General features: G+C 41.8%; 2 protein-coding genes across 2 annotated transcripts; both read right to left on the bottom strand.

Moving 5' to 3' along the window:
• Positions 1 to 702: 702 nt before the first annotated feature.
• Positions 703 to 2938, bottom strand: LOC306835853 (alpha-(1,3)-fucosyltransferase 7). The gene is made up of 2 exons (XM_079362627.1): positions 2767 to 2938; positions 703 to 1824 (listed from the first exon to the last, which is right to left on the bottom strand). The coding sequence occupies exons 1-2, from the start codon at positions 2784 to 2786 to the stop codon at positions 780 to 782; spliced, it is 1065 nt and encodes a 354-aa protein (XP_079218753.1). The 5' UTR covers positions 2787 to 2938; the 3' UTR covers positions 703 to 779.
• Positions 2939 to 7999: 5061 nt separating this feature from the next.
• Positions 8000 to 9481, bottom strand: LOC306838472 (uncharacterized protein). The gene is made up of 4 exons (XM_079366675.1): positions 9362 to 9481; positions 8511 to 8640; positions 8354 to 8428; positions 8000 to 8267 (listed from the first exon to the last, which is right to left on the bottom strand). Exons 1-4 carry the CDS (start codon positions 9414 to 9416, stop codon positions 8174 to 8176), a joined length of 354 nt encoding a protein of 117 aa, XP_079222801.1. The 5' UTR covers positions 9417 to 9481; the 3' UTR covers positions 8000 to 8173.
• Between the last annotated feature and the right edge of the window lie 4200 nt (positions 9482 to 13681).

The following is a 13681-nucleotide window of genomic DNA, read 5'->3' on the forward strand; positions in this document are numbered from 1 at the left end:
TGTGAAGTTCATTGTTTTAGTGTATGTTTATGTTTTTCTTGCCTTTCTTCATCTGATAAATCAGTTCACACACTTCAAGGAACCCTATTTATCAACAGAGCTGTCAATCATATTGTTACAAACACCCTTTTTTGCATCAAATACAAATAAAAACTGAAAAATGTGAAAACATCGATAACATGATTATAAATTATTATAGATTCCTGGTTCCACTAATATGTATCTGACATGTATTTAAACTTTGATCCAGAAGTGGAGGTGTTGTTTATAATCTATAGACCAGTCAGCAGGGGGAGCTCTACATGTTTTGGCTTCACTCTCAGAGCTGGTTTATACAGGGTCACAAACCTCCTCTGGTGCAAGATTCATGTTTTATTTTTGACCAAAGTACCAGCAAACAGTACAGCACAGATGTTTCATTTAGAGCACAGGAGTTTGAAAAGGTGAGGTGGATAACATGTCCTCTGTAATAATACAGTCTATGGACCATGACCAAGAAGTGGCAGGTTGCTTTCTCACTTTTAAAAGAGGTTACATATTCACCCACTCTTTAAAGGGGATGAATAGGCTTCACTTTTACAGTATATACCAACACAGTTGATAAAAAGAAAAAAAACAGGCAGAGATGTGTAAAAAATCCTTTATTTTACATAACAGCCTGAAGTTTAGCACTTCAACATTGGTGTCATTATTTGAGCCTCCAACCTGGAGTGAGATTTCAGAGGAAACAAGACTGTTCTAAAGTGAATTTACCTTGATGAGTGCTGATGAAGCAGGTTTTAGCTGTGAACCCAGCCCTCCAGGTCATCATAGACTCTGTTTGCTGGTAAGCGGGGGTATTGAACACAGATCTGGCACAGCCTTTCTATCCAGCTAGTGTAGGTTTTCACTCTGTGAGTGTGATGCCACTGAAAGTACTGCTCATACGCCTTCCTGTCTGCAGCCACGAGCTTCAGATATGCGGCCAGATCTGCCGTGCTCCTGAAATCAGAAACGTGGATGAAGGAACCCGGGGGTGCCAGGGCCTCATAGGTGGCCCTGCTGGGGCCAAGAACCACCGGTACAGCTCCAGCTTGGAAAGCGTTCCTCCAGAGCTTCTCGCTGATGTAGTCAGTGGCTTCAGAGTTCTCAAAAGAAAGGTAGAAAAAGCACTTTGAGATGGTGGGCAGCAGCTTCTTGTTTGACAGGGGTTTCTTATTCCATCTGCCGTACACCTGTATGGGGATGGACTTTTTTAGACTCTGGTACACAGCAGCCCGAGCCTGCTGGGGATGGTATTTGCTCACCACCCAGCCCACCAGGCAGGAGCGGTTTGGAGTCACTGTGAAGGCGCGTCCATCACCTCCTAGCACAGTCTTTCCATAAGGGACAGATATGTCTGCGTCTCGTCTGTAACTCATAGTCCAGTTGAAGAGGCCGTTGAACTGTGAGAGGTTCAAGTTGTTGACTGGAGGCTCCATGGACAGCCAAACCCAATGCTGGGAGGCCTGGCGATCCCGGTGCAGAGGCAGCTGACCTTTGCTCAGCTCCTGGTGATGGAAGACAACCACGTCTGCAGACGAGAAGGTGGAGGTGTTATCAGTGAGGAAACAACGGCTGATGTTGTACTTTTCCAGACATGTGTCTCCACGGAGCCTGAAGGACCGTCCAAACGGCCAGTGCCACACCAGGACACTGATGTTCCTCTGAGGGACATGTTGAGGATATTTGAGCTGAGAGAGCATCTGCTCTACGAGGCTGAAATAAAGCAGAGAGGAGCTGAGCACGAAGAGGAGGAGGAGGTGCAGGAAGGCTCGAGATCCACAGATCAGTGATGTGAGACTCCTAAAGAGGAAGGAAGGGTAGATCAGAGATATAATTCTGCTTTCATTTGTTCCCGTGAGGGCAGGAGCTGAAGAGGGCACGATGCAAAACAGGAAAAAACATCTGCTGCTGAATCACGCGTCACAGAAACATATATATACATCACATTCTGTTATAATGATTAATCACTCATTTCCTCTGACTCTGTCTGCTCACTCATTCAGGTTAAAGTCAATTAAAAATGAGCTTACAACAAAATTAGAAATGTTTTAACAAATCTGCAGTTTGAGTAAATTATTTTGTAACTTTGAAAAAAAATCTATCAAAAGTGTGTGGTATTTATTTTCCTCTCAGTGTCAGTTCTGCTTCTGCTCAGTTTTTCTTCTCCTCCGTGTTTCACCATCAGCATTGAACATTTTGAACTGCTCTTGATTGAATCAGTGTTTAAAAAATGTTTGAATCCACCAGATCAGGAACAAATTATTTTGTGCAGAAGACGCACAAATTAAGTCGACGTGATGTAAAACAGTGGTGGTGATTTTTATAATTTGTTTCCTTCAGGTTTGAGATTACGCAATTCAAAATGCGTTTCAGCAAATTAACAAATCTTGAAACATATCAGAATAAATTTTCCTTTAATTTATTCCCATATGAATATGTTGGCTTCATGTAATAATTCAAACAGATAAATGTCTGAGCTTATTAAAGCCCAAAAATTGATGTGTGTAATTTGAGTGACTTTCTGAGAAGCACATTGTGAAACTGTATTGCGTGTGGGTTGATGATGAGGCGTCTTGCGAAATGAAACTGGCAGAAAGAAGCTGGCACACCCTGCCAGCTCTCTGCATAACAAACTCATCAGGGTGATGCATCCTGCAGAGTTTCTAATAAATTTACAGAAAGAAATCAACAATCAATACATCTTCAATTAAATTTGAATAAAAGAGGTTTGCAACCACTTACCTGTGTGACATGATAGCCATCAGTCTGCTGCCCGTAAATCTTCATCCGGTTAACGCCTTCATTAAGTTAAATCCTGCCCCCTATACGTGTTTTATACTCATCTTTAGTTTCACGGCTCTGTGTTGGCTGGAGGTGACGGCTGACACTTATTCTCAGTCTGCTGAAAGGAAAAAGCAAACTAAAGTATGAGCTCAAATCATGGTTCAGATGAAATGTGGTGAAACCCTCAGCCATCAGCACAGAATGAGCCACCATGTCACTCATTCAATTCTCCGTTAAACTGATCTAACTGCTCTGTGCAACAACTCACACAGCCACAGTCACACTGTTGGCATGTTCACTAAACCACAAGCTGGTCTTCCTCTTCCTGTGTGTGTGTGTGTGTGTGTGTGTGTGTCAGTGTGTGTGTGTGCCACATTGTAATTCCTGAACCAGTTTAACTCAGGTTTGAGTAAATAATGAAATATACAGTGCACCAAATAGATTCATGTTTATTGATTTTAAACATTAGTTTCTGCATTGAATCAAAATGTGCCATCCGACCTTTAAAAGCTCAGATGAAAGTTAACTTTTATGACTTTAAACAGCAGAAATACACCTTTCCCTGCCTTTACATCTTACGTCTCCTGAACAGTCTCTTTGCTGCTGGTGCACAGATTCATCTGAATGTGATCACTAAAATATCAGCTCTGACTCTTCTGTGATTTACCTTTGAGCACCAAACAAATCCAAAAAGAATATTTTTCTGGGTCACTGTGAGATCATTTCCTCTCATGTGGTGATTTTGTAACTTGAGTTCTCACCGTGTGTTCACCGCAGAGGGCATGGCAATTACATTTTAGCAGAATACTAAATAAATGATGAAAAACTTTGTGTAGGATTTTTATTTCATGATGATTTTTAATAGAAAAATATAGCTCAAGAACTCAACACAGGCACAGTCATTGATATGAGACTCTACGACAGAGTCTCATCAAGTGTCTGTGGAAGCAACTTGAGCCGCACATTCCTGCTTTGACAGAGAAGTTTTGCTTTCTCAAGCCTCTCTGCTTTATGTTTATATGAGCTTTACCTAACTGAGAGAAAAGCGGTTCACATATGCATGTGCTAAACTAGGATATCAATGGGTTAGAAGTTGCCCCATATTTTGATGATGCAGGGTCTCTACTTCTCCACAGTCTTATTAATTACTTACTAATTTCCTTCATACCAGCGGACTCTCAGAACAACAAAAGTCTGTCTTGTCTTTTGTGATGAGACAAATTACCTGAAATGATCAAATGTTATATTTGTCTACAGCAACAAAAAACTGTTTGATGTTTATGTGGATATAATTACAGAGCTTAACCACATAGATGCACCTTGCTGTGGCTTTAAGAAAAAAAAGAAAGAAAGAAATGTCATTTTGATTTCCTGAAATGATAAAATATGATGCTGATTATGTGATCATCCTAAAATAAATCAGAGCACAACTTTACTGAAGAGCACATGATTGATTCTGGGGGCGGCGGTAGCTTCGCCTGTAGGAACCAGAGGGTCACCGGTTCAAGTCCAGATGTGGACCAAAATACCTCATATGGAAGTTGGAAGCAACGCTCCAGCTACCCGACCACCTCTCGAGCACTGCTGAGGTGGGGGCTTCCAGTGGGGGCTTCCAGTGGGGGCAGCTACGTCGCATTCTGACATCTCTCCACTAATGCATGTCCACATGTCCTGCTTGTGCATTTGTGTGATTCAGGCCTGAGTGTGTGAGAGGCATGCTTGTACAATAACAGAGCCCCCCTCAGTGATTTTTTAAAATCTGCAGCTCCATCATGTGAAATATTTTATTTTCTGCAGCAATTCAGAATAAAAACCTGAACATAAACTGATTAAAACATTGTATTCTCCATAAACGTTTTGCATGGCTGCTGATTCACTGCATTATTGAGTTGGTTTAATAGATTAAAATCATTGGCGACATCTCTGGTTAATAATTCTTCTCAGCCACTGGGTGGCAGTGTTGCCTCAGGATTATTAAAGATGAGGTCCTGTTTGAAAAGCTTTTTGGGGATAAAGCTTCAATAATTAATTTGGAAGAAAAAAAATCAAATTCACAGAATCTGATCACTCAGAAAAATATTTAATCTTTGTAGAAAAACACAAATAGATGATATAAGTGAAATGAGAAAAGCTGATCTGAACTCAGCTTAACCTGATTAATATATTCTGCTTCAGAGCACACACTGACAGACAATATTGGTTTAAATATTCAGTCTTCAAGAAACAAACCTGTTGAAACAGTCAATCAGGATATTCTACAGTTATGGGGCCAAATTCACGAAGCCTAGGAGTACTAAGAGTTGCTTTGTTTGACAAAATATTAAGAAAATTCATGAAGAAGCTTCTGCAGAAGTGGGTAGGTTGTTATTATTATTATTATTATTATTATTATCATTATTATCATTATTATCATTATTATTATTATTATTATTAATGGGGTTTCTCACTTTTTACCGTTTAATTAAATCTGAAGACCCTTGTGATTACAATCCCTTTTCTGAAGCTAACCTGCTCAGGACAGCAAACACGTTGCAGTTTAAAATAACATTAAAACATGTAGTCAGAAAACAGACAACAGACTGAATCCTTAGATGTAGGATTTTCTGCATATTGTACATGCAAGAAGAAAAGAAGAGTATTTCAGCCTCAGAGTGAACCCTACCATGGTAAAACAAAGACTGCTTTGTGTCGAGAAAGTGGCAACCAATGTGCAAAATCCTGCATTTCCTCAAGTGTCCACTTGACGCTGGCTGCAAAAGTATTTGAAGTTGGAGCATTTGCAGTTGAGGTCAGCAGCTCCCCACCTGCACTGTAAACAGTGTCGGTGAAGCACTGCTTTCCCCTCCTGAGACATCAGACGGTTTGCCAGTGTTCGGGGGTTGCTGCAACGACAGGAACCAGAGACCCTGCGACCACAGCTCAGAGCAGCTGCTTTGACAATGGAGGTGGAGAACATGGTCCACTCGGACTCAATGTCCCCATCTGTGAAAAGCTCGTCCGGAGGTGGGAGTTGAAGACCTCGCTAACAGAGGGTTCAGCCAGACGTTCCCAGCAGACCCTCACTACACGTTTGGGCCTGCCGAGTCTGACCGGCTTCTTCCCCTGCCAGCGCATCCAACTCACCACCAGGTGGTGATCAGTTGACAGCTCAGCCCCTCTCTTCACCCGAGTGTCCGAGACACACGGCCGAAGGTCAGATGACACAACCACAAAATCTATCATCGACCTCCGGCCCTGTGCTCGAACATGATGTTTGTTACTGACAAACTGTGACTGGCACAGAAGTCCAGTAACAGAACACCGCTCTGGTGTTCTCACTGTCGTTGCCCACATGAGCGTTGAAGTCCCCCAGTAGAACAATGGAGTACCAAGTCGGAGCAATGTCCAGCACCGCTCCCAGGGACTCCAAGAAGGCCGGGTACTCCGCACTGCCGTTCAGGCCGTAGGCCGAGACGACCGTGAGAGATCTGTCCCCTACCCGAAGGCGTAGGGACGCGATCCTCTCGTTCACCGGGGTGAACTCCAACACCTGCCGGCTGAGCTGTGGGACTGTGAGCAAGCCCACACCAGCCCGCCGCCTCTCACCACGACAACTCCAGAGAGGTGAAGAGTCCAGCCCCTCTCGAGGAGCTGGGTTCCAGAGCCCAAGCAGTGCGTGCAGGTGAGCCCGACTATATCTAGCCGGTACCTCTCAGCCTCCTGCACAAGCTCAGGCTCCTTCCCCCCCAGTGAGGTGACATTTCATGTCCCAAAAGCCAGAAGCTGCGTCCAAGGATCGGGTCGCCGAGGCCCCCGCCGATCTACAATGCACCCGACCCCTACGGCTTCCTCTGTGGACGGTGACTCCACAGGAGGATAGGCCCGCAACGTCCATTCGGGCTGGACCCGGCCGGGCCCCACGGGCAAAGGCCCAGCCACCAGGCGCTCTCCTGCGGGCCCTAACCCCAGGCTTGGCTCCAGGTTGAGGTCCCGGCTCTGCCATGCCGGGCGATGTCACGGTCCTTGGTTTAAAAACTTTCATAGGGGTTTATGAAGTGCTTTTAGTCCGACCCATCACCTAAGACCTGTTTGCCTGGGTGACCCTGCCGGGGGCTTAAAGCCCCCGACAACATAGCTCCTAGGATCATTCGGGCGCTCAAACTCCCCCACCACGATAAGTTAGCAGTTCAGGGGGGAGTATTCAAAAAAAAAGAAAAGAAAGAAAAGAAAAGCCCACAGGTGGATTCTGGGGTGTCGTTGGGGTTGAGCGTGCAGTACTGCTGCAGGCCAGAGCTGGCTATCAACAGAGGTAGATTGGATATCTTTCAGCTTACATAGACAGTTAATTGGAAGAAGGGGTTGTCAGGTGATAATTGAGAATGAGGCAAGTGTGAAATCAGTGCAGCTGGAGTTGGCTGCCTGAACAAGACGCAAGTGCCGCCTTATTGTACATCTAGCCTGTCAGGTAGCTTTACTGTAAATGGCCTGTGACCTCCAGAGGTAGCCTCCTGTAACATGCATTGTACATCTTCAAGTATGTGAACTGTAACTTTTATGATGCTTTCAAGAGTGTGTGAAAACAAGTTAAAAATTCAAAGATATCTCTGGCTGAAGTCCTCATGTGGAACAATGTGGAACACGTGTTGACCTGTAATGATCGATATCAATTCTATAAGCAGCAAATAAACTCCTCAAAAAAAGTTTGGAAATGTTTTCGCTCAATCATTTCGCCCCTTTAATAAAATTAATTGTTGCGATATTTCAACGAATGCACAAGCCTTAAAAGTTATACCTTGTTGTGAAGGTGACTAATCAGGCTTTCCAACGCTTTTTAGCTTTTAAAATGATTAAAAAATGTACTTTTGTTATCAATAACCCAACTAAAATTAATATAAGATCTACCTGCACCGGCATCATTCAACTTTGATTGACAGCTTTGGTTAGTTGAAGCCAACTTGTGGGCTCTGTGTCACGGTGTATTGAGCTTTGAGTTAGTTTTATGTTTTATTATCATTCATTCATTAAAGAGAGAGAGGGAGGAAGAGCAGGGGGCGGAGTTATAGAGAGCTGGATCTGGATCAGAGCAGTATCTTATTGCATTCACATAATAATGATAGGTGAAGATCAAACACACACACACACACACACACACTCATTAAAATGCATCAGACATGTCACAACACCAAGCTCAGTTTCCAATCAGGAGGTTTTTATTATTTCATATCAAAAAGTATTTACAGATAGTTTACTTCATACGCAAAGTGAGAACGGAGAACTTGACATTGAGAACTTTTATACGTGTATTAAATTAACAGTAAAAATGCAGTGGCGATGAACTCGTACAAAAAAATCTGTGTTTCTCTTCTTCTGATTGGTCCTCAGACTTTCACAGCTTGGACGTGGTCTTCAGACTCGAGGAGGTCACGGTGTTGGTCTGACCGGTGGCTGGCGTCGCCCTCACAGCTGCCTTCATCTTCTGACTGAATCGACATTAGACAGTGTTAGTAAAAAGCAGAGACGGGTCACAGCAGTACTTTCTTAGTTTACAGCAGTCAGCTCATCTTACTTGTTTATCAGAATGAGTTTTCCTAGCGGTGACTCTGGGTTCACACATTTCGCCTTGTTTGCAGTGGTGATGAGCCTGAGAGAGAAAACAGAGTCTGGTTAGAAAAACAGGCAGAACAATCCAGAATAAAGAAAGTTGCTGAATTTAGTTTACTCACGTGATCTCTCTGCGACTACAGAAGACACTGGGCTCATGTATGAACGGCCCGGCCCTGATGTGCTTGGGGATGATCCTGCCAATGAAACCGTTTGAGCACTTGCATGATTCAGATCTGTTTTCTGATTGGCCTGTGTGAAGAAACAACACAAAGACGCTCATTATCAACATGTGGTCATCTTTAAAAATCAGTCAGAAAACAGCAGGATCAACATTTATCAGAAGCCGATCTGCACACAGAGAAACAACTTCATCATGAAAACTGAAGGGGAAGTGAGGATGTCTGGGTAAATAGTTTTACTAATTCAGACTTGTGGAGATAATCCCAGTGGATAAAAACTTTATTACAACCATTCACATCCAAAGTAGATCCCAGTCAAACAAGTCTAATGCTGGAGCGACCTGAAAAGGATGCTGATATATGTTTGTTAGAATTGGCCTCCCTTGGAAAACTTTTGGATCTTAGTATTCAGTCCCCTTCTCTAAATATTTGGCTTTCATCCAGCGGCCCTTTACTGGCCATCCAAGAGTCAATGACAAGGGTTTATTTGTCAGAGCAGCCAAACAGACAATAAGATTGAACTGGATTCAAAGAGAGAATCAAAGCTACAACACTTGGAGGTTTGTTGATATAATGGAGACATTACTTTTAAACTTAGACTGCAAAATAAACATTGGCAAGTGGTTGTCATAGCAACAAGTGAAGACAGACGCACAATCCAGGATAACATGGATATCACATGTAGGCCTATAATAACACAAATCAATGAAAACACAGCTGCAGGAAATAAAATAACCTGTAAAATAAGAGTTAAACTTTTCTGATAGTTTAACCAGAGGAAGTTTTCTCACCTCGGACGCAGAGGACGAGCAGGCAGGTGAGAAAGGTGACAACAGCTGGATTCATGGTTGTTTCTGTAGAAGGGTTTGGATCTGGATCTGGATCCTCTGTGTTTCAGTGTTCAGTCTGGACTCTGATGGTGTTCAATGTAAGACCGGCTCTTTATTTATACACAAAGGACGCCCACACAAACGTGCAGGACTTGTTTTGCAACACCACACACACTTTCACTTTCCAGTTTAGTCTGTGCTCCTTTCCTTTTCTCTCAAACATCCCGTTTCCCAGAATCACTCACACTCCTTGTTTTTAAGTTGCAGTTCCAGGTTCAGTTCAGTTTAGATGTTGAATAATCTGAAGTGTATTTATTTTTTAATCTTTACACTTAAACAAATAAAGTTATGAGCCAGCTCATCTAAAAACTTTTTAGTGTTTTTGTTATAACCTTCATTCTTTGAAGATTTACAGGAGTAGGTTTTTACAAGTAGTAATCTAAAAGTTATCAGATTAGATCTTGGAAAAAGAAAAAAGGATTAAAAAGAATTGTGATAATTTTGATCCAAGAAAATCTGCAACAGAATGCATGGATTAATTAAATATACAAACTAGATGTTCAAAGATTTTAGATGTTTCAGAGGTGTGTCGATCGTTGCTCTTTATAGGGATGTTCATTCAGGGACTGGGATCATTTGAAACTTTTCATTGGTCATATATTGTTTCTTACTTCTGAGACACATAGGTCCATATCATCATAAAGCAAACAATATAACAAAAAAAACAAATATAACAACACACTAACATAAATGAAATCCCAGAAATAGATTTAATCCTTGTCGTCCAGAAACAAAAAAAGCATGGTGTGTCACTGAGTGTGCACTGAGATTATGACATCATGATTTCATTTTTAAAGACAGATAATCAACTCGTACTTTTAAACATTAAGTTTCTGAGTACATCATGAATGGTCGAAACAGTATTTGAGTGTTGACTATTATTCCAAATGCTGCATTAAATGCCACCTAAGACTTTGTCATTTTAGCTTCACTGTACTTGCACCAGTACTTGCACCTTCACTGTAAATGCACCAAAGTGCAGAGCGAAGGAGTGCTTGAGAGCCCAGCTTCAAATATTCATTGCACATAAGAAACTTAAGTGCTTGTATGTTGGCTTGTGAAGTAGAATCAACAAAAAGTGGAAATAAATAAAAATATGAATTCCTGCTCTAATTAAGGAGATGAGTGATTAAGCTGTTTCAGTTTCCTATGATGAAAGTCTCTCCTCAGTTTCTCTTCCTCTCGGATATAGAGGGAAACTCCCGCAGTCAGGCTGGTGCAACAGCACATGGAAATCAAGGACACGGGTGACTGACACAACACTACATGTAGACCACGCCTACTGCAGGAGATGAACAAACTGGCTGTGGTAAGCACAGCTCCAGTGAACTGACATACTTTTTCCATAAAAACTGGAAGTTGGTATTGATGCTATTTGGTATTTAATTCCCTTTTTTTATTTTCAACGTTGAGGTCAACCCTATAGGTCACGTTGGAGATGCAGCAAGTAACATGCAAATAATAAATGGGATGTATAACAATATTCACATGATGTTAAAATGTTTGTTTCACATATGTTTGTACAGTTTTAGTTCTTGTAAACCTGCCTGAATCCACCGCTGGGATGTTTCAGATTTTAACTCTCAAAGTTATCACAGTCCTTTTTAACCCTTTTTCTTCCTCCATGATTCGATCCGATCTGATAACTTTAATCTTTTAAGATCACTTGGAAAAACTGGACCCGTTATTCAAAGCTAAATTCCAAAAATATATCTGAACAGTGTACAGCAGCATGTGGCCCTATACTGTCTCTGTCCTTTTTCTCTTCTGGTCTACATTTATATTGTCAACTTTTTAAAATGACTGTCCTGTGTCTTTGTCCAGTTGTTCTGTTTAACTCTTGCACATGCTTTCCAATTTGGTTTTGCAACTCCAACTGTCAATAAACTAAACTAAACTAAAACGTCATTTTCTCTCACAGCAGAGTGTAATAATGAGATATGCTTGTGTTTGCTTGTTTATGTTTACACGTTAGGGAAACATTAGTTCATTTTCAAAAGCAATCTCCCTATTCCCTTCTGCAGGACAGCATGCACGTTTATTTCAACATGATGCCATCCATTTCAGGGAAATCAGCCTCTGAGTTAGAATCCAGAAGTATGACTTAAAGAACGTCATAAATATATTCAGACTTTGTTGTGAAATAACTCCTGAGTACCATTCTGCAGAGTCGGCATGTGTTCCCTTTTAAAGTTCAGTGTAATCCTGTGTCCTTCCACAGAAACAGGAAGTGAAAGTGAAACTGACAGGCGAAGGGAAAGTCCGGATCCTGACCCCTCACTACACACTGTTCATCTATCCAGTACTGGATCATAGCAGTAGTTTTCCACTCTTGGGTCGGGACCCATAAGTGGGTGGCAGAGCCTTTGTTTGTGCAGGTCGAGAATGTGCACGAGAAAAAATGGTATCAAAAAGTCCACAAAGCGTTGTTTGTTTTGTTCTGTTTTTCTGTTCTGTCACATGATCTCTGCTGTGCCGGGGGTATACTGCAGTTTTTTTGTTGTTGTTTTTTTTTCACTTTTCAAGACGAATTGATGGAAGAAGCTGTTCTGCAGCCTGTTAGTATAAACCTTTGGAGTCCTGGACCTGTGACTTCTCGGCAGCAGTGAAAACAGGCAGCTGTGAGGGTGGATTTAGTGCTTGATGACCTCAAAAACTTCCTGCTTGGCATACAGTTCCTGCAGGCTGCAGGACAGCTGATGTCACATCTCCGTCAGGAGGCTCGATGTCGGGCCTCAGACCAAACTTCCTCAGGCGTCTCTGTTGGGCCTCAGTGAACAATTAAGCAAGAAATAAGTGTGGTAGAATCCAAACGTGTAGCAATTGAATGCAGCCTCTCACCTGTCCCCCTCCCCCCTTTGCTCACTAATCAGACCAGCATATTTAAAGGGATACTTCACCCATTTGCATGAAGCTTTGTATCATTAGAAACATGGTAGTAGTGTTGAATGGTCATGAATCCAACCCTCATTTTGCCCTGAGAAGAGAAAATGTTGTTTTTCTTTGCTTGAAAGTTTTCTTCATGTGATGCAAAAAGCGTCATATTGCATACCATGTTTCTAATGATACACAGCTTCATGCAAATGGGTGAAGTATCCCTTTAAAGCACCTGGGTGCCTGACATGGCATTTGTTTGGTGTGGTTCTTGGTGATTGGAGTTCTCATCTCAGGTTGAACTGACTTGTTTTAATTTAAATACAATTGTTGTTTGTGCTGCAGTGGGTTGTAGTTGGCTGGTGGTTCCCTGCTCTCAAGACCTTCTAATTCCCTGTGGTGTTGTGAGTAGGGTGGCTTAGTTTTAATTGATCGTTTAACCAGTGTTTTTATTAATGGCCTAGTTCCATTTTTAAGTGGCTTTAACTGCTGCTGTTTTGTCCCAGTTTGCCCTAGTTGTTGCCCCCAACAGAATTTGCCTGTCCTTACTTTGTTTTGTTTAATTAGTTGTGCTTTTCTTTCAGCCACTGAGCCACTATGTTTAGAGGCTAGTTACCCAGGGTGAAGTCCCTCCACTTTGCATGTGAGTTAAGAGCACTGGGTCACTAATAGAAGGCACTAACGTTTTGGTTTGCTGTGCTGCAGGTATGTTAGCACCCCCCACACCTTCCTCAGCGTAGTCTGCCTCTTAACTAAGTGGCTTAAGCTCAGTTTTGGTTCATTTCTTTTTTTGATTAGTATTTTAATATCCTAATTGTAAATGTTATCTTTCTAGACTATTTTAGTAGTATGAAATAGTAGTATTTTGTATTAAAAAATATATATTTTAATTCCCTTTTAGTATTAGGATATTTTGTTTAACCAGTTTTCCCTCCCTACAGCTTCGGTTCATCTTACTTTGCAGTTTTCCTTTTTGATTTATTACAATAAATACTTTTTTTTACATTGTGATAAAACACGACTCTGCCTCTTCAGTGTTCTAAGGTGTCTTTTATTTTTTTAGAATATTTGTGTATTTCCTGGGGTGCAAGTCCCCAGGTGGTGTTGTCAGTTGACATTAGTTTATTTTCCCCCTAAAGCCAAAATCCCCACGCCCGCTCTGCCACATGAGCATAACCCTGTGGTCTGAAAGCTGAGCACTGACATTGTTTTGGTCCTGTGAGCATTAGATATTGCTTTCTGTATCTGATGTCCATATTTTAGACGAAGTAATTTGTAAGTAACACAAACCAGTTACCACAAGCAGGCATAGTGAGCTCCTATGGTGATGTTTTTGCCTTTTTTTAC

The sequence above is a fragment of the Symphodus melops genome (genome assembly GCF_947650265.1).
Source record: "Symphodus melops genome assembly, chromosome: 1".
Taxonomy (NCBI): domain Eukaryota; kingdom Metazoa; phylum Chordata; class Actinopteri; order Labriformes; family Labridae; genus Symphodus; species Symphodus melops.